The following is a 24,700-nucleotide window of genomic DNA, read 5'->3' as shown; positions in this document are numbered from 1 at the left end:
AATTTGTGTGGTTGAATGTGTGACTGGTAGGATAAATTGACTAAAAAGCAGTTCTAGCATTGATCGACGGCAATAACACAGGCTAGTAATTTGTTAGGTCAATTTAAACCTGCATTGAGGATCCTCAAAGAAAATAAAAAGAGATTGAAAAAAACACTGGAAAAACTAAAATTAAGATGAGAAAAAGGAACGATAAATCTCTAGCTCTTGAAGGAGATGAGTACATGGCGAGTAGATTTCTTGATTGTATGTAATACATGCTGAAGTGGAAAAAGAAAAGAGAGAGACTTGAATTCTACTAGACTGTGGTTGAAAGCTTCACAAGAGAGAAGAGAATAAATCCAAAAGACAGAAAGTTGAAAACTTGTCCCGGCCACGGCTCCAGCCGCAGCTCAACCAGAAGAGCAAGAGAGGCATTCCGCTCGTGTGCAAAACTTGTATACAACAACTATGCAGTGGGACAGGCATGCTGAAAAAGTGATCCAAAAAGGCAAATGTTCTGATGTATTTCATCTAGATGATAATAATGATCTAAATGAAGATACAAGGATCTTCTTCCAAAGTTCCCAAAGGGGAGAGGAAGAGTTAGAGACCAACAAGGCCGAAGGCCACCATATAATTCAAAACCCCCATCAGATTCTGACAACTGTTGGAACTGTGGGAAACGTGGACACTGGTCAAGAGAGTGTTTTAGAAGAAAAGAAAAAAAAGCGGTGCCAGTCAAGGGGCAGAGGAAGAGGCAGAGGAAAGGTCACATTTACAGCATGACAAGCTTCCTCTCCTTTGACCCCTCATGCTAATACAGAGAAAGAAAGAATAGATGCCCATATGACAGCAAAACATGTCATTGTCAGATTATTGGAACATTTTTTGGATTATTAGAGCTCCTGTCCATGCAAGAAGTATGACAATGCTGTTTGTATGCCCAATGACAAATGACCAGAGATCAAGTTGTGTGTGTACACTAAAGTTAGAATTTGCAAATCAAGTGGTAAATGAATGCAACTTGAAGATAAATAGAAAATTAGAATGTACTGTCCTTGTGTGCGTAGGAGGGACTAGCTCATGATCGACCACAGGAAATGGCCAGCCTGTGACGAATCATTGGTGCTGGGACCTGCCCTACGCGCGCGAGAGCTGTGCATGTGTGTTAAAATGATGAAGATTGGCTAAACTTTTAGTGTAAAGAAATTTGCTAGACTGTGGTCTATCCAATTTGCACCGCAGAACAGAAACGATTTGGAAAGATAAAAATGAGAGGAAAAGAGAAAAATGTGTTTGCGAGCAGAAATTGATCCACACTAGTGCATGTTAGCCCTCATGCGAGAGCCCTCATGAGAAATTTGAAGAAAAAAAACGACAGAACATGCTTTCAGGAATTGGAAGAAGCAAAATTGTGAATTTAAGACATTGCAATGCTACATTTAATAGGAATAATTGATTGATGGTGTTATAAAATTATACAAACTTCTATCTGCGAGCTAAATCTGAGAGATTGAGTTCTTTAAATTCAAAAACAAAGGAAAAATTCAGATTAATTTGCCAGTAGTTTTTTATGAGTTGAGTTTTTTTTTTTTTTGATTGTTGGATTGTTCTATCAGGAACCTTGAGTTGAAAATGGTATATGAATGTTGTGTGGTGAGCTTGGATGAATTGAAACCAATGTGATGATGAGACTCCTTTTTGGAGAGTGTGTGAGATGCAAATGAGCATTGATGAATGATTGCCTTGAATGAAAGGAAAATACAGGTTGAATGGTTGAAGCTGTTGGCGACTACTATGGAAAATTAGTAGAGCGACTTTGCTGAAAGAGTGGTTTTGAGTAAGTTGAATGCTAAAATGAAAAACATAGCTTTTGGATTAATGATTAACTAGAGAAAAAAGTGGAGAACCAGTAACACATGCAGAAGATGTGTGAACTGGGAAATTGAGAAGCGTTTTGGAAAGAAAGTCAAATTAAATGATGGAATCATATGTAGTAAAGAACACATTCTCCCAAAACGTTTGTCAAGGTGTGAGGCATGGGCGTTGCCAAGCCTCAGAAGGAGGGAGTGAATAGGACAGATAGTGGAAGATAGTAATAATACAACACTTTACGACATATGGATTTTCTAATACATTTGGTGTCATACTGTGGTAAATTTCTATTCTGGTATCATGCAATGTATATCTCACTAGTAAGCCTAAGTGTGACCGGGTCATGTTTCGGGTCAGGTTCGTGCGGGATTGTTTGGGCCTTAGTCCATGATCTCATTGGCACGAGACATCTGGTTTCCATTAACAACTGACAAGATATGCACCTGAGTTAGGAAAGGGAGGCTAACTCATAAATAATGAGGAGATATTGGGAGTAATCTGTTGGTCCTTCCTTTAAGACCCTTCCTGGTGTAGATAGGTTAGCAACACGAGAGATTTAGAGGTTCAAAAGAAAGACACAACATTATTGATTTGGACAATTGCAGGCTAACAGGAGCATGAGAAAGAAGAACTAAGAAGCGGGATCCAATTTGATTGGGGAGATTGGAAATTTACAGCACCATACTCTAAGTCACATTTTTGAGCAAGCATGACACAGGTACTAAAGTTTGAGAGATCAAGACGTAGATCAGGGCTAGTTGTGGGACGCAGACCTCTGAGTTAATTTTGAATAATGATACTGAAGACAATGTACTGTCCCATTAAATTGGAACTATAGACAAAACCTAGCTCGACAATAGGATGAGTTGCAGGACTTACAATATAAAGACGACATTGCTGTTACTAGGAGAATTTGACTTTTGGTAAACAAACGTTACTAGTGAATGGATGGCAGCAGCTACAGTTGGAGATAGTCTTACAAGTTTGATGTCCCAGTCTGTCACTCTCAGTGCCAGGATCCCTGAAAACTCGATCCCGAGACTCCGACTGCAGCCGTGGACGACTACAAAACGGTGCCTGGCTTTGAGGCACCCTTGACCTTTGGCAAGGACAAAGAAAGACTGTTGTTGTGCTTGGAGGGGGCAAGTACACTCCGGAGGAAAGACGACATCCTCGGGGACAAAAAAAAGACAGTGAGAGGCGGAGGAACTCACAATGTTGAAAATGGACTCATTTGAACAATGGACTCATTCGAGAGTGATGGATGGGTTGGCTCTGAAGCAACAACAAAAGAACACCAACTTGCAGCAGAAGACACATGGACATGAAGTGGCCGACGGCCAAATCGCACTCCTTGCTGTGGCGTGGCTAAACTTGATGGGACTTGAGTCAAAGTGGACAGGAGCGTCATTGTGCACTGAGTTTGACAGAACTGAGGAGATTTGATAAAAAATTAATAATGCGTAGAGCTACAGAGAGAAGCATCATGGTCAGAGATTGAACAGATTGGACAAAACAAAACGGCTAAAACGGTGAGAAACAAGAGCGAGATCTGATGTTTTGGCTCATCAGGCATAAGTAGAAATTGAGTTTGATACATTTTAGAATAGGACATTTGGACTAAAGTGAATTCAGTCAAGAGGAAGCTAGGTTGCTCAATGTACCTACTCAATAAAATAGTAAGTTCGTTGCACCACAGTGGAGTTTGGGTGGTCAGAAAGTTGGATACGTTGAATTTTTGACTTTCACACAATCATGCATAGGAGTCGCACAAGGCAACAGTTAACAAGACAATGACTGCAATAGGGATCGGTTACGACTGCACCGACATGGAAAAGTAGAAGCAAGGGAGTTGAGTAAGGGATTATATGCAGAACAGTCCGCTATACAGTTACCAATAGGAGGTTCTATCAAAAGAAGCTACATGAGAGATGTATAGAATCCCTTTGTCTGTGGTCTGTGTTCGTGCGTAATCTCTGTAAAGTTGTGTCAGGCTGTTGTCGTTTGTCTGAGCCTTGGGTGCGCGCTCGGTGTTTGTGCATTTATGTTCACAACCTGTGTGGGTGCGAACGTGTTAGGAAGAAGACGGCATGGATAAGGGAATCTCCTTTAAGACAGGAGGCAATAAATGGGAAAGCCCCTGTCATGAACGGTCTTTGGTTAGGAGGAATCATTAAGAAGTGCTCAAACTCTTCTTTCAAACACTCCTATCTGCCTCGTTAAAAAGGGCATTACAATTGACTACAAGAGTTGCAAAGGGCAGATGAAGAACAGTCCTTGGCAGATTATATGATCAGGTCCCTCAAACCGAAAGATATGTCCAATGCAAATTTACTGCTCTTTCCTCCTCACAGGTCGACAACCCCATCAATCCAGGAGACTGGGTCTACATCAGGGTCATCAAAGGAAAGAACTGGGCCAGCCATGGTGGGAGGGACCATTCCAAGTCTTGCTGACTACCCCCACCGCAGTGAAGATCGCTGAACGACCCAGCTGGATTCACCTTAGCCACTGCGAGCTACAAGGAGTGCTGGACCCCTCATTTCGGGGCGGTGGCGAAGTCTGCGAACAGCAATCCCAACTCCGCTAGGCGGGGGTATGTCTCGGTGTTCCTGTCATCTTAGTAGCAACGTGGCTCCACATGCCAGGTGGATCCTCTGCTGCGTTGTGGTTGGAGCGTGCTATAGTCTATGGACACATCTGAACAGACCAAGTGTCAATGTTGACCGTGGAAAACGATGGTCACACGGTGAGAACTTTGAGGACTGGTCATGGGACCCCAGAAACCCATACGAAACCAACACTTGGTACCGGTATGTGAAGGTCGCTGTGAGAGCGCACACACAGGAGGGATGTTATCTGTGTTTCCAAAAACTCCCCTTGCCCCACACAAGTTCACTTGGAGGCCAAAGCAATGAATGTCACTGAAGCGAAATGTATGGCATCCATGGGAGGAGTTGGTTATCAACACTGTGCTGTCACAGTCAGTGACGCTACCCCTACCGCCCTGGACTCGCAGGAATGAATCTGTGATCAAACTCTTTTGGATTAATCCCAATGTGACTGTTAAAGGACGAACATTACCGCAGGTGGCCTACACAGAGCGGCGGCCTGGAGTGAACTATACGTGTTACATCCAAGGAAGTAAGACCCGCAAATGCATTGACAGTGACTGCTCTCCAGGAGGAAACTGGATGGGAGATTTGGACATCGCCGCTGAGTGTCAAGATAGGAGAGCCATTTCAGTTGGGGAGGGCTCTCCGACTAACATGTCTGCACCATCGAACGGAACATACTTCATCCAGAATGGCTGGTGGCTTTGTGGTCACAAGGTTTATCCAATGATGCCGGCCAACTGGACAGGAGTGTGTGCACCAGTGTGGGTGACAGACCACACCTACAGGATACGACATCGACAGCTGACGACAGCACGCAACTCTTCTGGACGTCAACGCAGAGCAGTTGCAACCTTTGACCCTCATGACCCTATCTGGGGTGCGAATGTTCCAGACGACCATAAAGTATGGTCCGTTGGAGACAAAGTTGTTCATGCGCTTTTTCCCTGGGTCGGAGTTGGAAAACATTCACTCTTCATCGAGACACTGAACTATCGTTTTAAATCCTTTGCGAATCTGTCGCTACAAGTCAACGATGGACAAAATAGAGAGATTCAGGCTATTAGGCTGATGGTCTTGCAAAACAGGATGGTTCTGGACTTGTTGACGGCAGCACAAGGTGGTGTGTGCCACATCATTGGGACTTCCTGTTGCACATACACTCCTGGAGAAAATGACACACTCATCTTTCAGAGCTTTGGAATGCCCTACCAATGGATATTAGGACTGCTACCTCAGTAGAAACATTTAAGACATGTTTAAAGACACATTTCTATGACATGGCCTTTAACTAACCTGTAGTGGCCGATTCGGCTGGAGTTTGTTTTCTCTCCCTCTCCACTCCCTCCCTCCCCGGCCGGGGAGGTGGTTAGGTTGCACCCATGCTGACAGCGGCTATCTGGATTCTCGTGGGTTAATTCAGGATGGGGGAACTGCAGGTCAACCTCCTCGTAGACACTGCCAGGACAATTGAGGGCTCCTTCGGCAGCCCTCTGCTCTGACATGGACATCCACTTTTTATTTTCATTGATGTTCATGTTGTATCATTTGTGCCCTCTCTGCATCCATTCCAACCTGGTGATCCTGAAAGGGGGATCCTTCCATCTGTGGTCCCTTCTCAAGGTTTCTTATTTTCCCCCAGTAGGGGTTTTTAAGTTTTTCCTTGCCCTTTTGGGAGCTTAAGATCAGGGGATGCTTTGAGAAAGCTTGTCAATTTCTGTCTATGTGAAGCCCTTTGAGACTGCTTGTGATTTAGGGCTATACAAATAAACTTGACTTGACTTGACTTGACATCTACGACGCCATGGCTTCACTGAAGAACTCACAGCAGGCCATGTCGAATGACAAAGTTCCACAACAGTGGGGTTTCTTTTCATGGCTATTCTCTGGCAACTGGTGGCAACTGCTGTTGAAACTAGTGTCTCCTGTGCTTGTTGTGCTGGTGTTGTTGTGCTTGTTTACGACTTGTGTTATCCCATGTTTGAAGTCTGCTGTGACGAGGGTCGTCTCTTCTACCGTAGCACACGTACATATACAACTTCTTAGTCGTGACGGATGTGATGACCATGATGAAACGCGGATTGCGTAGGTTCTATTATACTGAGCGTGTTTTACAGAAACTTGATGATTTGACCATCGAAAATGCTTCGCAAGTGATGGATACAATGATGTACTGTTTCTGTGTTTTTCTTTTTATTTTTTATTGGTAGCATTCTGGTCGCCTAAGGCAGTGGGGCCGTGTGAGACTTTTCCTGCATATTAACATCGGCCAGCAGGTTTTTAGATCACACAATAAGTTTGGACTGGAGTATTGAGGAAAGACCTCATCTTCACTGGAGATTGTTGCTATCATTGGTTGTTGTTTTTGTCATGTTTCACCCTACGCGTTCCCAACCCGTCCGCTGTCATCTCAGTTTTTTTATTGATCTTTTTTATTATTGTTTTTATTATTTTTGCTATTCTTCTTTATATTTTCTCTCTTGTGTTTAAATGATCGGGTTCGCATAATCATATGATAAAACAGGAGGGATATGTCAGGGTTTTCCAAACTATCTTGATCTATGATTATGTTGGAATGTATGTAACCGGTAATAAATAACTTAGGTAGATTCGTTTTTTGTTTACGTTGGTATGTAACCGGTAGAAAACCACCTAGCTCTGTCCCATCCTAAACAATGTCGTAAAACATCCCCTGCTCTGTTTATCTAGAGGTCAAGAGCTTTAACTTGTCTATTCAGTCCACTGTCACCCCCACCCTTTTTCTCATAATAAAGATGCTCTTGTGGGAAGCGAGAGTCAGACTTCATTCGACCATCGCTGTAAGCACAGCGACGAGTGAACTCTCCGCCTGCAGGTGTCTAAAATGACTTGCTTGACTCCTGTGTGGTTCTTGCAAAATAAGTTAGAGTGAGCACCACTCTAACAGGTGTCTCTTTAGCACCCGCAGGACTTGGCGGTGGCAAGATTTTGACTTTGTGCTCCCACTTGTGACGCCAGCGCGGCACATGGATAATTTATGCGTCTCAATGCCGGCTGTCAGCAGACGAGAGAGAAAAGACAAAGGGGGGAGAAAAAAAATATTTCAGCCGCCTGACGCAACAAAATCCAACATTTAAGAAAAACCAAAATAGCAGCTACCGTCAAAACCCTGAAGAAGAAAAAACGCGTCAGGAAAGAAAGCAAAAAAAAAGAACAGAAAAGCAAAATCAAAGGAAAGACATCCAACATCCGACAAGATGAGATAATTTGCATCAGCTTGAACGAAAGGATGGCAGCACTAGCTCGCTGATGTCCACAAAACGAGTCTTGTCTCGGACAGTTAAAAAAATTGTTTGTGTTTGTGTTCAATGATGGTCTTTGATGTTCCTCCAAAATTGCATGTTGGTGTCCTTGACATTTCCAATTGGTCTTTGATCCTCGTCAAACGGTCACGTTCATATCTGAAAACCAAGCTGGCAACTGAGAATCGGTTTGGATGTTTCGAAAACAAAATGTCTTTTGGGTTTCTTGACAAACTTAACTGTCTTTGTTGTCAAAAACTGAGTATGTCAATTGACAATCGAGGTCTGGAAGGTTTTTGTCGAGTTCATTGCCGACTCAAAATTGTCTTGATTGTTTCAAAACATAACCGTGACTTGATGGCTTGATTGACGTTAGTCTCGTTGACAACTCTGGAAAAAATGTTTCTTGGGTCAATGTGTTGCTGATTTGTTTTAAAAGTTTAAAAAAGGCATAGTTGTAGTCAACACAAGATGGACTTGGATGAATGCCCGTGATATCTTTGATGTTTGTCAAAAGCTGTACGTTGGCTAGGTTGCCTCGAATGATGGCAAAGGCAGAAAAGACTTTTGGGATGATCCTGCCGCCATCAAAGGCTGGACGCGGGCTCGGGATGGCGTAATGAGGACCCGTGCTGCGTCCCCATCTGCAAATGGAGGAGGAGGGCCAACAAAAGAAGCAAGAAATAGAGACAGGTAAATAAAGCGCCAGAGTTAACTGGGGCCCGTGGGGAGCCATTACTCCAGCCCCGGCCAGCTTTTCTACCCCGGCTGCTTCTTAACGATGCTCGCCCTGACAGATGCTCAGCCACTGCTTCTTGCTTTGCTTTTTTGGACCCGTCTGAGATAAATACTGTGAGGCAAGGTACTGTTTGCGTTTTGTTCAAGATGTCCGTCGTTGAGCAAGGAAAACAAAGATGTGGAGTAATAGTTTGCTCTTTATTTGCAAGAGCTTGGGTTGTTTTACGGCAGTCAGTACTTCATCACTTCAGCAGATGAAACAACCCAAGAGCTTGCAAATAAAGAACCAACTATTACTCTACATCTTTGTTTTTCTTGCTCAACGACGGACATCTTGAACAAAACGCAACAATAGGTGACCCCGACATGATGTCCAGTTGATCGGTTTTAAGACTTCCGAGGGGGAGAGCTTCTTCTGGGGTCTGGAGGCCTGGTGCCCCAACTTTAGAAGGTAAGAAGGCTTTTTCCTTCATAATATGTGGCCTCCACACCGTAGAGGATTTGTCTTTCCTGACCCAAAATTTGATACTTTAATGATTTATGTGGAGGTGGTTGTTTCTTTATGGTTTTCTTTTATATTGTGTTAAAACTTCTGAAGTGGAATCCGGGGTTTTCTTTTCTATTGTGTTAAAACTTCTGAGGTGGCCCCGTGTGTTCCCCCCTGTAATTTGGCCTAGGAATAAGGGAACCTGTTCAAATTTGCCACACAACCTGAACAGACCCCCAGGAAGATAGAATAAAAGCCATTCGATGTCCAGGACTCACCGTTCTCAATATGGGAGGGGGGCACAAATTTTCACGGCTTGACATTTTTTATAGAATTCCTATTACAATTTTTATCCCCCCCTCCCCACCACCTGTCACTTTGCTTGGGACAAAAGGAGCCTTCGGAACTGAAATTTCTTCTCAATTATTCATTCAAATCAATTCACTCAAATCATTCTCGTTATGAAAGATTTGATCACAAAATGTGTGTGGCTTTTGCTTAAATGAACACGTTTGACATTGCTATAGTGTCAGCTTTTAATTATATTGCGCTGTCATTTTAAAGCAAATGAATAAATGCAACAATATTAATTTGCTTTGAAAATACCTGAGTAATAAAATGGATGGATGAATGATGATCACAATTAAGTAGAAAGTCTCCTTTGTAATATATCCTCCTCGTAGCATGTAACGGTACCCAAAATGAGGAGTTTCTTTGCATTGAGGTTTATGCAAAGAGCTCGCTTAATTATATTGTTGCTTTTTGGTGAAGTGAATGAGTGTTCCGTCTGTACGACTGGTCTTTGAATGCACCCCGCTTCAATGGCAGAACGCGGATGAACTTAAAGACATCAAATGAGAATAATCCTTTGTAAAAATTAAAATTGACTGACGCAAACGTGAGTTCTTCATGTTTTTATTGAAAACAACATAGTGCTGACGCCGTACGACGCCGTACGACGCCGTACGACATCGGTTTTTCGCTTTCCAAATAAGGCGTGCGCGCTCCCACGGCAGGGGGAACAAAATCTCACGGGGGAACCAAATCTAGCACAGCACCTGGCCCTCCCTCGTTCGGGCGGGGCGGGGCTGTGGCTGCGCACATTGCAATACTATGTGTAACTGTGGGCCTAACGAACGCCCACATGATATATACCAGCGGTCACCAACACGGTGCCCGCGGGCACCAGGTCGCCCGTGAGGACCGCATGAGTCGCCCACAGGACTGTTCTAAAATTAGCTCAAATAGCGGCACTTGTCAGTGAGCTGCATCTATTTATTTTACAGTCAAACCTCGGTTTACGAACGTCCTGGTTCTCAAACAAATCGGAATTTGAACAAAAAATTCGAGATTTCGTCCAATAAAATTCGGAGGTCGGACCTCGCGAGATGAGCCGGGAGGACCCGAGAAAACCCGACCGCGCAGCCCGGATACCGACTGACTCCGTTGTTATTGTATTTTCGTTACTTTGAAGATTGTATTAACCCCTAATCATGCCTCCAAAGAAAGCAAGTGGGAGCATAAAGCATCCTAAAACACAAAGACTCTCTTAAAGCAATGGGACAGTGAGCGCCCGGCGCGCTGCGGTTACGCAATCGGACCAAATTAAGCTCCCTGCGCACTTAGGCCCACTTAAATTTTGTAAAGTACATCAGGACTTGAAAAATATTTTCTAAATTTTAGCGACGGCTCTGTCACAATAATGCGACCAACGCGGTGCAATTGCGCAGTCGGCGAAGCGCTACTGTTGCGCATTCGGCGGTGCCCTTCAGTTGCGCGATTGGACAAAATTAAGCTCCCTGCGCACTTAGGTCCACTTAAATTTTGGAAAGTACATCAGGACTTTAAAAATATTTTCTAAATTTCAGCGACGGCTTTGTCACAATAATGCGACCAGCGCGGTGCAGTTGCGCGGTGCAGTTGCGCGGTGGGCGACGCGCTACGGTTGCGCGTTCGCCGGTGCGCTACAGTTGCGCGATCGGACAAATATGCGCAAATGAAAAAATGCTTAAAAAAGGCGTTTTTGTCTTTTTTTGTCTCAAAACGAATAAACATTTTTTTCCATTATTTGTAATGGGAAAAATAGATTCGGAATTCGACCGATTCGCTTCTCAAACCGCCTCCTGGAACGGATTGTGGTCAAAAACCAAGGTTTGACTGTATTTTTGCTATTCTTGTTAACATCACACTTACATGTGAACTGGAAATGACAATAATAACACATAGTGAAAGCCAAATTGAGCAAATTGGCTATTTCAGAAGCGTGTGTGAAACTGGTAGCCCTTTGCCTTAATCAGTACCCAGGAAGTAGCTCTCGGTTTAAGAAAGGTTGTTGACCCTTGATATATATTGTATATAAATATATTTATAATGTGGTATAGTAATAATTTCTTAAGAAAAGGTTAAATAGGCTTTTGCAACAATGATTCATGAGAGAAAGGGAGGAATCAGATAAGAGCTGCGACTCTGGCTGGGAGTTCAAGGAATATTCTGGAGCTAGACAATGAGCTGAGCTGGAGCAAAGGGGGGTCTACTCGTGAATTGCAGCACAAATCCAATTGATCTATCATATTGCATATGATATCTGGCAATATTAGGCAGTCAAGAATTGAAAACAACAAATTAAGACTATATTTGGAACACAGACGCAAGATGAGTTAATTGAATAGAAAACCGTCAGCTAAAATGTAGCTTGAAAACAGAATGAGTTTGCAGGACTTGTATGCAAAAGAGATCAATCTCATTTGGGGAATTTGATAAACAAAAGTTACTTGGGAATGAATGGCAACAAAATTTGTAGACACTCTTATGAGTTTGGTGTCTCAGTCTGTCTCTCCCAGAGCCCTGGAACTCAGTCCCAAAACTCCACCTGCAGCCTTGACCAACAAGATAACAGTCCTTGGCTTTGAGCATTGCAAGAACAAAGAAGGACTGTTTTTGTGCTTGGGGGGAGGCAAGCACTATTTTCCGGAGGAAAAACATCATCCTCAGAGATGAGTACAGCTATTGAGAGGTGGAGAAACTCACAAGATGAAAATGGACATTTTGGAAAATTGACTCAATCAAGAGTGTTGGACAGGTTGGCTCTGAGACAACAACTAAAGCAGAACTTGAGACAATGAGGTTGAAGAAATGGGGTCGAAATACAAAAAGTCCTGCCTAGCTACAAAAACAGATATGCTCAAACCTCATTGAATAAAGTACATAAGCAGACAAGTATATTCAATATATATATTTAAGTTAGAAGAACCCATTATTATGGTTAAGTATGATTATGTGTTAAGATTGATCTTTACTAGACAAGATGTGTTATTAATGTTGCAATGTTTTGTCCAACCTGTATTTAACATTGGTGTTCCATCCATACCTGAATGTATTAAGTTGAGAGGAGACATTAAGGGCTAATAGTGAAAGAATGAGCAAAACAGGAAACAGCTGCAACCGGTGGCGGAGTACAGTCATGCGCAGTGGTTGCTGCTTTAAGCAAGGTTGCCAAGACAACCAGTGGTTGCAGGCTGGCCTGGACAGGGATCAGCTAAGGAACATTCTCGAAGCTTCCAGAAACTTCCAGAAAGGCCACCTCACGTGCCGGTGAGGTAATTCCGATGAGGTAATGCCAGAAGCCTATAAATGTTTTGTCCTGACACAGAGCGGGGCGGTTCTTCTTAGTAAGGGCGATGGCCGTTTAGACAAAGACGGATTTTTCATTCTTTTTGAGACTGAACCAAAATCTACTAAGATGAATTTCCAGAATCTTTGAACTGGACTTTGTCAAATTTTAAGCTTCGAGGAAGGCAGAGGAGACAGCCGCTTCGGGCAGACAGGGGAAGACGCCAATGTTACTGCGGTGGCTAAGCTCCTCATGGCCAGACCTCTCCTCTTTTTTAAACAGAATTCGTATTTAGGAACAAAGGAGAGCCGATCACTCCACTTGTTCAACCAAATAGGATTTTAGACCTTTTGTCTCCTTTTTTGTTCTGAGACAGGTGAGTGTTGTTTTTTTCGACTTGTAATTCTTTTTCTTGCTTATTACCGTTTCTCTTCCGTGTATAATGCGCCCCCATGTATAATACGCACCCTAAAAATGGCATGTTGATGCTGGAAAAAAGTCTGTACCCAATTTGTTTTTAATTTATTTATTTTTAATTTATTTACTTTTTCAGTCCCAATGATCGTCACACACGCAGGGAGGCAATGGGTCCCATTTTTATAGTCTTTGGTATGGTCTTAACTAGGCTGGATGTAATTTTTTTGTTGGCGTTGATTTCTCCGACTGCCCGTAAAGGCACCACCGCGATCAGTGCGGACGTGAAAAAGGCGGCTCTGTATGGGAGAGACGTTGAAGAGAAATAAAAAAAACCCTCGGAAACCAAAACTTGCCCCTCGTCGTGACTCGGAGCCGCAACAAATGTTTCGGATTTGTGTAGGGTACATTGTGACAGCAAACAAGCAGGTGATCGAGCAAGCGTCTGATACGAGAGCATTGCGGTCGTATGGAGCGTGTTTGAAGTGAACAGCAGAGATGAATTGGTTTTGTAAGTTGAACAGTCATTTGTTATTCTTTCTTACATGCACATTCCTCTAAACCAGTGGTTCTTAACCTTGCTCCAGCAAGCCCCACCAGTTTCTTATGTGCATTCACCGAACCCCTCTTTAGCAAAAAAAATAAAATAATCAAATTCAAGACACAGATGTTTTTTACTGGTGCACAAAATGAGCCGTGCATGATCATCACCTTGTTCAAAGAACAAAACCAACACAATACATGAACTCACAACAAATTACATACCTGCAAATAAGTGTGTCTTCACACCAGTTTAGATATGCGTTATCACGAATTTACACGATAAATCAGGTGATTTCGGACAGCAGTGGAGGCTCTGCCGAACCCCTGAGACCAGCTCACCCAGGTTAAGAACTACTGCTCTAAACTTCGTAACTGGCCCTGGCTAAATTAATATTAAAATATATGTCTATGTTTGGCGGCTCGGTAGCGCACTGGTTAGCACGACCGCCTCACAGTTAGGAGGGTAACCCGCACCCACCTCTGGCTCTCCCTGCGTGGAGTTTGCATGTTATCCCCGGGCCTGCGTGGGTTTTCTCCGAGCACTCCGGTTTCCTCCCATATCCCAAAAACATGTTTGGTAGGCCGATTGAGCACTCCAAATTGTCCCTAGGTGTGAGTGCAAGTGCGAATGGTTGTTCGTCTCTGTGTGCCCTGCGATTGGCTGGCAACCAGTTCAGGATGTCCCCCGCCTACTGCCCGATGACAGCTGGGATAGGTTCCAGCACGCCCGCGACCCCTGTGGGGACAAGCGGTACAGAAAATGGATGGCTGCATGGATGGATGGATGGATTTCCTATGCAAAGTGGAACTATTGCCAGTTTTGACGCTTCAGACAGTAGGCCCAGTAATAGCTCAGAGCAGCTGACACAGCTGAGTTTTGGAAATGTCCAGGACTAAAAATATCCAGGGGGAGTATTGTTGTGACTATCATGCTTATATTGGAGTGCATATTTGTTTTGAATCAGTCAAAAACATACTGTGTGTGCATGTGTGTGCGCACAAATGCGTTTTGCTTGTGCCCATGCATGCAATTAAGTGTGGGTGTGAACATGCATGTGTGGGCAAGGCCAGGGTGGCCTGATTACATAACTGACTCCTGGCCTGAAAAAAACTCCCAGTCTGGCCCTGCAGACAGGTGATGTCTGCAATGTCACCTCTCTTGGATGATGATGGCAAACAGTTGTGTGAGAGAGGCCTCGGCAAAGGAGCTTTTGTGGCAAAGCAGCCGGGCGTACCTGCGCGGGCGCTGTGGTCCTGCTCCCACGTGAAGCCGCTGGTCCCCAGCGACACGCTGTAGCCGCAGCTGCTGTACGAGTCCGAGAAGGTGCAGCCGCCTGCCGGGCACAAAAGCAACATACAGGTCACAACGACAAAAGGCGCGCACACGCTCGAATGGCGAAGCAATTCCAAGCGGGGCTTTTCAAAAGAAAAGGAAGACGGGGCACGCAACAGCAGCGGCGAGTGCTGTTTTTGCTTTGCGGCCTTCAAATTAACATTTCAAACTGGAGCAATGGGGTAAATTCGCGCTTTCTCGGTTTTCAAATCCAGTCCGTGTTTTAAGTCGCTCCGCAAACACAGCTAGGTTGGTCTTTCAAACTTGCGCTCGGTTCGAGTTCAAAACAAGGTCGGCTAGCAACTCAAGGGGCTTTCGAGCCTTGCTTCCATTTTGCATCCTAAACGGTTTTCAGGATAGGGTCAGGCGAACTTTCGGCTTTCAAGCCACAACTCCAGGTTGGCTTGTGCTTGTGCCTGCAGCCCCCAAAGTGCCAACACGACGACGGGGCTTCATTCCGCTACTTTTGTGCCGCACTTTCCGCCACATTAGCGTTCGCCGCAAGCGAAAACCACGGCCCCCTTCTTGGCTGCCTCCCGCTCCCACGCGCGCTTTGCTAATTAGCCGTATGCTCTGACACACAGCGTCTAATTTGCACGGATTTATTTGTGGAATCAATTAGCGCCGGCCAGCTTCTTTATGCTTTGTCACCGGCGGCGAATATCGCACGGACGCTCAGCGAGGCTTTGTTTGAGTGGCCCTCGCACGTTAAGGCTTAGGGTTTCAAGCAATGATTCAAATTTCCTAATGAACCGAGGGAAGTAGCTTTGCGAGCCAAACGAGGGCTTCAAATGAATTAGCTTTGCAAGCGAGGCTGAGGACAGAAACCCAGATGACGGTTTCAAACATCGGTCAGGGAGTGGTGTTATGGGTCCAAGCTTGGCGGTATAACGGTAGAGGTTTTCAGACGGGTTAGGGGTAGGCTTTGGAAAAAGGGTCTGAAGCTGGCGGCAGCAGGATTTCAAATGAGGGCCAGGCTTTTGCACTTGGGTTCAAGTTGTGTTTTGAAATGCCAAACCCAAGGTATGGTTTCAAATATGCAGCAATTTATTTCAAACAATACTTTGAGCTACAATCAGGGTTTGGTGAGTTGCACCGGTTTTGGATTCAGCTTTCAAGATAGGACTAGAGCAGGGGTGTCAAACTCATTTCTTTCGCGGGCCGCATTGCAGTCATAGCTTCTTTCGGAGGGTCATTATGTCAACCCAAATAAATGTATGAGCACCTTATATTATATACAGTAAAAGCTACAAAACAAACTGACAAATAACTCAATTTCAAATCAGACGAGTAAAAACTGGTCAAATATTTAACAAAAAAAGATAGTATTAAAAGTGAAGACAATTTGCAATTCAAGTAATGACACACGAATTTGGTGCACGATTTGTCTTCGCGGGCCACATAAAATGATGTGGCAGGCCGTATCTGGGCCTTGAGTTTGACAACTGTGGACTAGAGTTTCAAACAAGGGCAAGGAAGGGCTTGCCTTTAGGCTTCCAAAGCGGGTTCACATTCGAGCTTCCGATCCTAATTCGGAATGGGTCTGCCTTCCAAATTGGGAATAGGGTTTCCCCAGCCGCTCTGCTCAAAACAAGATGCGGCTTGATGCTGCCTCAAAGTGGTCGTAACGAATTGGGCAATGCGTCGCCGCCGCCCTCATTCCCTGAGCAAGCAAACAAATCAAAGTTGGGCGCAGCAAACAATACCAACATCAATATTCCATATGGAGCAGCTGAGCTGGACCACACTCGTGCTTTTAAATAACCCGCGGCCGCACTTGCGGGGAGGGCCCTTGCCACGGCGCAGTCAAGACATTGTCCGTCAGTGAGCAGATGCCGCCTACTTGACGAAGGCGCACGGGGTCACCATGACGCTGTCTAAGTGAGCGCTAACGAGAGTCTTTAGAGGGCCCGGCTGCCCGCGGGCGTCCCGTCCCTTCACGTCTCGTCTCGTCTCGTCCCGGCCGCTCAATACCAAATCGTCGGCTTTGCTTTTGCAACTCGCTGCTTGTGTCGCCACGCGTTAGTGCGAGTTTATGAGAAGGCCGCCAATAGCTGCGCAGCCGCCTCGGGGTGGAATTGTTCATCCTGAGCACTATGGAATGCGCGTGCTCGCGTGCCAGCCAGACAGTCAGCCAGCTCGTTTGCCTGAGTGACTTCCAAACGGAGTCTGACGTCCAACAATTCAGAAGATTCCACACAAACCTTGAAAGCCGTCCCCGGTGACAGAGTATTAGCAAGTGCCTAAATGCACCAAAGGGCAAGGCAAACTTGTGGGAATTGTATTCCAAATGAAGGTGAGAAATGCTGCCAAAATACACCCAACATGAACTAACGTGCCCCGAGAACATTGCCCCCCCCCCCAAAAAATGGCGTACATCCTAACGTTTTCCTCATCTTTTAGATTAAACACACACCTCATCACACTCGCTCCGAGAAGGCCTGTGTGCGTACGTGCGTGAGACAGGAAGGACAGTCCTGACCACCGGCGTCTTTTGGAGTGTTTTTTTTTATGGTGATACTTTCAGACGGGTGAGTGCACCTTTCATCGCTGAACACGTTTACTTCTCTGTGTGCGTATGTTGGCCCGCTTGCTGCGGGCTAACCGTTTGGTGACCTCGGAGCCAAACAGCCGCTCTCCCATGTCTGCTTTGATCACGCAAAATGTCCAGTGGCTGCACATTTTCTTTTGGTAGCACAAGGTTGGGCCGCTACACTCGATGCTACGGCCGAGTAAGAACACTCCTGTAGCCCTCCGCCTAATCGAGAGAGAGAGAGACTGGGTGACAATTCGAGAGAGAGACGGGAGGAAGCCTACGTGGCAGCCATGTTGGTAGGGTCAAAGTTCCCGTCAAAGAAAAAGGAAATTGCGTCTTGACTGATCTTGTCCACGCTATCAATATGGGACATTGGGGGGTGCCAAACAATCTTGACCTAAGAAGAAAAAAAAAATCCCCATACCCTTCCAATCCAGAGCAGCGCAAATGCATGTAGGTGGCTCGATGTGCCGGCAAGTTTGCTATCAGTTAGTTAGTTTATTGTTTAGCACATATTATTATATCAATAACTGTGCAAGGAGGGAGACGAAGCCTAGGGCTTGTAAAGAGCTCCACTCCTTCTAACCCCCAATTCCAACCCTTAATGCTGAGTGCCTAGTAGGGTGGCAATGGGTACCATTTTTACAGTCTTTGGTATGACCCGGCCGGGGTTTGAACCCACAACCTTCCAGTCTCAGGGCGGACACTCTAACCATTAGGCCACTGAGCTGGTTTCAGGCATCCTCCTTTCCTTCCACACTTGACACAAGGATGTCTTTTGCCTTGCCTTTTTCTCAGCAGCTGCACGGCGGACCGAGCAAGAGCCCGGGGGCGGTAGGGAGGCTCATTGATTGACAGGCGGTCATCCTGCCCGTCATCTCCTCGACAGACTTGGACAGTTGGCCTCGAAACCTCGACTTGTAAAAGCCTGAGGTTACGTTGACTTGCTTCTGTTTGTCTTAGCGCACAAGCGAGACAACATAAAGGGCGCTTCAGTCAACATGAAAGGAAAAGCTCCCTTTCTTTGGTTCTTGTTGTGGCTGTTTTGGACGACGGGCCTAGTCCAGGTTGAAAAAGCAAATAATAATAATAATAATAATAATAACTGGGATTTATATAGCGCTTTTCTAGGTACCCAAAGTCGCTTTACATGTGTGTGTGGGGGGGGGGGGGGGGAAATAAGAAGAACAAAGAAACACCAAGGGCAGGGTCAGTTAGGAAAGGCTAATGTGAAGAGGTGGGTTTTTAGGGTGGTTTTGAAGGTAGGGAGGGAGGGGGCATCTCTGATGTGCCTGGGGAGAGCGTTCCAGAGAGAGGGGGCAGCCACGGAGAAGGCCCTGTCGCCCCAGGTTCGGCGCCTGGTCTTGGGGACCTCCAGGAGGCCGGCATCACTCGACCTGAGGGAACGGGATGGGACGTGTGGCTGGAGGAGGTCAGAGAGGTAGGGTGGAGCCAGGTTATTAAAGCCGACTTTAAAGTCTAAAGGTGTTTGATAGGCTAGGCCTCGTTTTAATTTGGGATTCGGATGATTTGAAACCTTGATCCAAGCTTTAAAGGACACTCCAGGGCTTTAGTTGAAGGCCTGAGCCCATCACAAAAGCCAGACCCAAACACTGATTGAGCTTTTACCACCTTAATTCCCTGTCTAGAAAGCCGGACCTTTGTTTAAAACCCTAACCCAACCTTGAAAGCCTAGTCTGACATTGTCAACCTTGAACCTCAACTGCGATTGCAAACCTTGACCTAAAACAAGAAGCCAGGCTTGAAAACCACATTTCATTCCAAAACCCTACTTTCAAATCCGCTTCCCTTGCCTTGGGGACTCAAACCTATCATATGGGGCCACATTTTCCAGGATGGCACCATGAAACCAAGTCTGCAAACTGAATCAATCACTGAAAACTCAATTTTAAACATTAGTTTTTTTTTTGTAACTCTAACTCAGGTTTGAAACAATGATCCTTGCCAAGAGATTTTTATAACTCGGGACTAAACATTCCGCTCGTGCGCGTCGGCGTATTCGTGCAGCTGTTTTCACCCTCATTAGTTACTTAGCAGCCAAGCGTGCTAACGTGCTAACGAGGGTGCCCGCCCGCACTCTGTCTGTTTACGCTTCGTTTGGTATGTAAACAACTTTGGAGTGTCCGAGGAAATCAAATCCTGGTTAGAGCATACTAACATACTGACAGGGGCGCCTGTATTGCAATGGGTCTGTTTTCGCTTCATTTTCCATCAAAACGAGTCAAGTATCTTCCACATTAGCGCATGCTAACACCATTAGCATACAATCGATCGTTGCCGACGTCATATTTCGAAACAAATGTGTTCAGTTTGTCCACATGATCCACATTTGTTTTTACATTTTTTATCAAAAATTGTGGTCATTTGGGGGCAACATTTGTTTGAACTTTCTCAGGACCTCATCTGTGTTAAAGGGCATCTGTGAACCAAAATGGCCAACTTTCTGTTCAGTTTTTGTGCATGGCTCCTCGAGCTCTCTCGGGTTGTGATGAATAGGATTTGCAAATTTTGTGACTATCGGTGAGACAAGCATGCACACACGCACACACATACACGAAGCCTCCACGGGGAGCCGTGTGCAACGATGCCATTAACTTACTCCACAATATTTGCCTCATCCAATTGACTCACTCGTTTGTGTGCGTGTGTGTGTGCACGCGCGCGGGTGTGTGTGTGTGTGTGCGTGTATGTGTGGTACAAGGTTAATAGTACCTCAAGAGGGTTGGACAATAAGCCTTATTACCTTCCCACGAGTGCCTCCACGGTCACATGCACACGCACACACGCACACACTGGAGTGTGCAATTGGCAGCACAGCGGGCCACTTCATTAGCATCCAATGCTAACGTTGGCACGAATGTTGCCAAACAGTCACCAGTGTCATTGTTCTTTCTCCCTTCTTTCCTGCCTTCCTATTTTCCTACCTTCTTTCTTTCCTTTCTCCCAGAGGCGTAGCCAAGCCGGGGCGAGCCGGGGCGGCGCCCCGGTTCGGACTCCCTGCGTCCGAATTACGAATTATGTTTTCCCATTACAAATAATGGAAAGATCTTTAATCCGTTGCGGGCAGAAAAAAAGACCCGTCTTTTTTAAGCATTATTTCATTTGCGCATTTTTGTCCGATCGCGCAACCAGTGGCGTAGCCAAGCCGGGGCGAGCCGGGGCGGCGCCCCGCTTAGGACTCCCTGCGCCCCGGTTGAAGAAAATCGAGCTTTTTTGATTCTTCATTTTCATGCCGTTTTTTTCTTTCGGTCTTGCGCGAATGTGCTTGCGCTATTCTATGTGCGCGATGTTATCCATTCACCGTTTGCCTCCCGGACCCGGATGTTGTTTTAGCGATCAGCGAACGGCGTGGGTGATGTTCGATTTTTTTTCCTGTGGGCGCGCGCCCCTACTGGAAGAATTCCTGGCTACGCCTCTGCTTTCTCCCTTCCTTGCATTTTTCCTTTCTTTGGCAATGGGTTTCGCTTCCACGACCACAATGCACTTTACGTATGTTCATGCTGATACTAAAGAAATTCAATTTTGATTGGCTTTGTGACTTGTAAGTTTTGGGAGATACGGGTCATCATTGGTCCAAATGTTTGCCCTGACTCGTAAGCGCAAACTTGAGATACGCATGCTTGATGGTGCCAGCCAACTCAAGTCTCGATAATAAGCAAACGTTTGACGCTACTGTTCGATGTTAATGCTAATGCTATTGTTAAGACTTGATTTGAATGTATGCTCACTGCTGCAAAGGCATTTTTCAAAATGTTCCCGTTCAAACATTGAACGGGACAAAATAATTAAGGGATTGAAATAATCTCAATTCATTGTAAAATGCTCACGATAATTGGAGATTTTTCCCATACAATTTGAAAGGTCAAAATGTGTCAAAGTTAGTACATGAAATCGATCTAAACTCCACGCTAATGCAATGTCATTTATGTGGGGGTTTTGAAGCAGCCCAGTCGCCCAGCGCGTCCACTCGACACCATTCCCTTAATAATTAGGACTCGATTGATCACTTTGCGAGCGAGCAAGCACACTTGGGGTTCCCAGGACAGGCTTGTCAGACTTATCTCGTCACCGCCGGTGCCGGGGGGAGAGCCCAGTATGCCCCACAATTTGCAGCCGTTCCACGCCTTCAAAACAAATGAACATACGTACTTCAACGCTGGCGAAGATTGCCCCAAAATAAAGACGCAAAAAATGGCGGGGTTGTCAACATGAGGCAAAAAGCATTTACCGTATTTTTCGGACTAAAAGTTGCTCCGGAATATATGTCACATTAGCCATAAAATGCACAATTAACTGAAACAAAACATGTAAAAGTCGCTCTGGAGTATAAGTATTTCGGGAGAGATTTATTCGACAAAATCCAACACCAAGAACAGACATGAACAAGCAACAACAGGCTAAACAATAGGTATGCTAATGTGACATACCGTTTTTTGCCATGTATAATGCGCAAAATTTAACTAATTTATTGTCCTAAAATCTGGGGTGCGCATTATACATGGGTACAATTTTTTTTTATTTTTTTTTTTTTATTTTGAAGAAAGAAAGAAAATCATGGTACAACAATTTTTGAAGAAAATCTTGTCACGGATGGAGTGTGGAAAGGAGCAGGGCGACCAAGTGTAGCTTGGACCAGGGTTCATTGGAGGAACCCAAAACACAGACTTGGTAAAGTAACATAACTCTCTAACAAAACCAACAACAGGACTGACCGACAAAGACGTGGAACAAAAAGACAGGATGACATTACCAAAGACAGGAACAGAAACCTGTGTTATTGTCAAATATTGTTTGTTTTTTAATCTCCATCGCGGACTGGACGTCATACGGAGGCAGTATCACTGCGCATGCGCACTATGGATCCGATGCAAATAGTCCTCTTCTCTTCTTGACTGACAATGAATGTGATAGTTTAATACAGGGGTCACCAAACTACGGCCCGCGGGCCGGATACGGCCCACGGGACCTTTTAATCCGGCCCGCCAACCCTGAACAAATTGTATTATTAAACTTTTTTTTTTGTCATTTTGCCTGCAATGACTGTGTTTCCCCAGTAGATGGGGAAGCGCTCGCCTGTGCATTTACTACCGGAAGCCGTGTCAGAAAGCTCGGTGCACACTCACAAGTGCGTGTACGTACTCAGTGTATCAGTCACGAATTTAGAGCGTGGGCTGAGACGACAGCATTCTTGTAATTCGCGCGCTAAAGGGAAATGTACTTTCGGCAGTTTGCAAACACATTTGATTAAGGCTCCGTTAGACACATATAATCATATCAATATAATTTCTAGTAGTAGTGTGGTCGCTTAATAAGTGGAAAGGAATGTGCAGGCTACATGAATTTGTTTTCTTCAAAGTATTGTGGAACAGGAGGTCCGGAAAGGGAGCATATCTCAAGGCCGATGGGAACGCGAAAAACAACTCGTCTTTGTGGTCCAGACACCTGTGCTGAGCAGGGGAAAACCCAAACGAGGAGGAGATGACCACAGACCATCGACCAATCACCACACAATCTTTTGCATGTTTGAATATTCATATTGCGTTTCTTTAAAACTGGGCAACCCGGAAGAATGTGTCGTCTTTTCTGGTCACGAAGGCACACGAGTTTTTGTGTTAAGGACCCAAGACCCAGGCGCCTGTATTAGCTTGCTTTGTCAAGATTAAACAATTGGTAAATTCGGTCTGATTGATCTACTGGTCTTCTCTTTGACAGAACGAACTCGCAAAATTGTTAGGTGCGCCAGTGTGTGGATTAGAACATAGCAATTCTTGTGTTAAGTGTTGATCACAATTTGGAGTCAGATCAATAGCTAAAATCCGTATCCTAACAGTTTCTTGGTGACCCCGTACGTGATGTCAAGAGAAGGGTAATTGACTAACTCGTGGTCTGTGTCCAAGTCATCGGACAGTTAGTCTGGGACAGCTGTCTCCCGGTCGGCGTACCGTTTGAATAAGGAATAAGCGCACAACGTTGAGCTGGTACGACGTCTCCTAAACCCTGAGCTCATCAAAGATAAGGTAAGCAGAATACCTGTTACTATATGTCGAAATTCTGCAAATTGAAAGAGGAAATTTAAGAGGAGACTGTCGTTCAGATCAAATAAGGTGTGCAAGCTTTTAGAAACAGTTAAATTCCGTGGTGGGAGGGCGGGCTCCTCTGTTCTTTTAGAAACAGTTAAATTCCGTGGTGGGAGGGCGGGCTCCTCTGTTCTTTGAGAAACAGTTAAATTCCGTGGTGGGAGGGCGGACTCCTCTGTTTTGCTTCGTCGTGGCGGACAAGGGTGCGGTGACGATCGCATTCAAATAGCTGGGGTGTTTTTGAGATCCCCGAGGAGAAGTGAGGCCTCCTCAAAAAGTATCCGGTGGTAACAGTTCCTCCTGTGAGAGACCAGACCGCTAAAATATCCAAAATGTGCAACCAAATTGGGGGGAGTGTGTGTGTGATGAGAAGAATGAATGGAGTGATATGAGAGGAATGTATGCTGATGTGGAAGCGCAAATCGTGAGCTACATGAGAGATGGATTCGAATCCCTTTGTCTGTGTGTTCTGTGTATGTGCGTAATCTCTGTAAAAGATTCGGCTCATACCGGCAAGGGTGGGGGCCAGCAGGACGTGCGGGCCTGGCCAGATTGTGACGTCAACATTGATACAATGTTGAGGAGAAGTGAGAGAAGAGAGGGGGGCTAACTTGTAAATAGTGATGAGATAATTGTTCAATTGATGGGGGTTAATAATTATCCAAATTTTAGTCACATGTTTTGAGGGACCACAGCAACAACATTGTATTTGCAGGCCATTAGTTTAGTAGGTGATGACAGTGTTTAGCTAAGTAGACTGTTTTATCAAAAATGTGAGAGTGAAGGAGTATTTGTAGTCTGGCATTTGGGTGCCACTTTTAAGAGTCTGTGCAGGAACATAGATTGTTTTTGGTCGTCTTAAAGATATATTTAACAGTTTATTTCGGTGCAGTAAGGCAAAATTAAAAGCAAAATTACATTTTAATTCTGACATATGCCAGCTAATATGAGGATGGCAAATAAATAAATGAATAAATACTAGCTCAAATGTGGCATGTGTTTTAAATTGGGCGATAAGACATTCACTTTCGAGCACTATAATTTAGCGCTGCTGACAACAATAACTTATGAGATGGTAAATCAAGGAGGAGTGTCACAGGCGCTGTATGACCTATAGATTGAACAATAACATTCATCGCATATGTTGGTAGATTGTTAAATTATATTACAGTTTATTACAAAAGATTT

General features: G+C 44.9%; 1 protein-coding gene across 1 annotated transcript in view; it reads right to left on the bottom strand.

The window, feature by feature from the left end:
- ptprt (protein tyrosine phosphatase receptor type T) overlaps window positions 1–24,700 on the bottom strand; it is a 150,771-nt gene that overhangs the window by 110,569 nt on the left and 15,502 nt on the right. The window contains exon 2 of the mRNA XM_061290451.1: window positions 14,781–14,879. Within this exon, the coding sequence (XP_061146435.1) occupies window positions 14,781–14,879 (99 nt within the window). The remainder of the gene's footprint in view (window positions 1–14,780; window positions 14,880–24,700) is intronic.

Source organism: Syngnathus typhle, linkage group LG11, assembly GCF_033458585.1.
Source record: "Syngnathus typhle isolate RoL2023-S1 ecotype Sweden linkage group LG11, RoL_Styp_1.0, whole genome shotgun sequence".
Taxonomy (NCBI): Eukaryota; Metazoa; Chordata; class Actinopteri; order Syngnathiformes; family Syngnathidae; genus Syngnathus; species Syngnathus typhle.
Note: the sequence above shows the minus strand (reverse complement) of the source record. Positions and strands in the feature narration are given on the sequence as shown.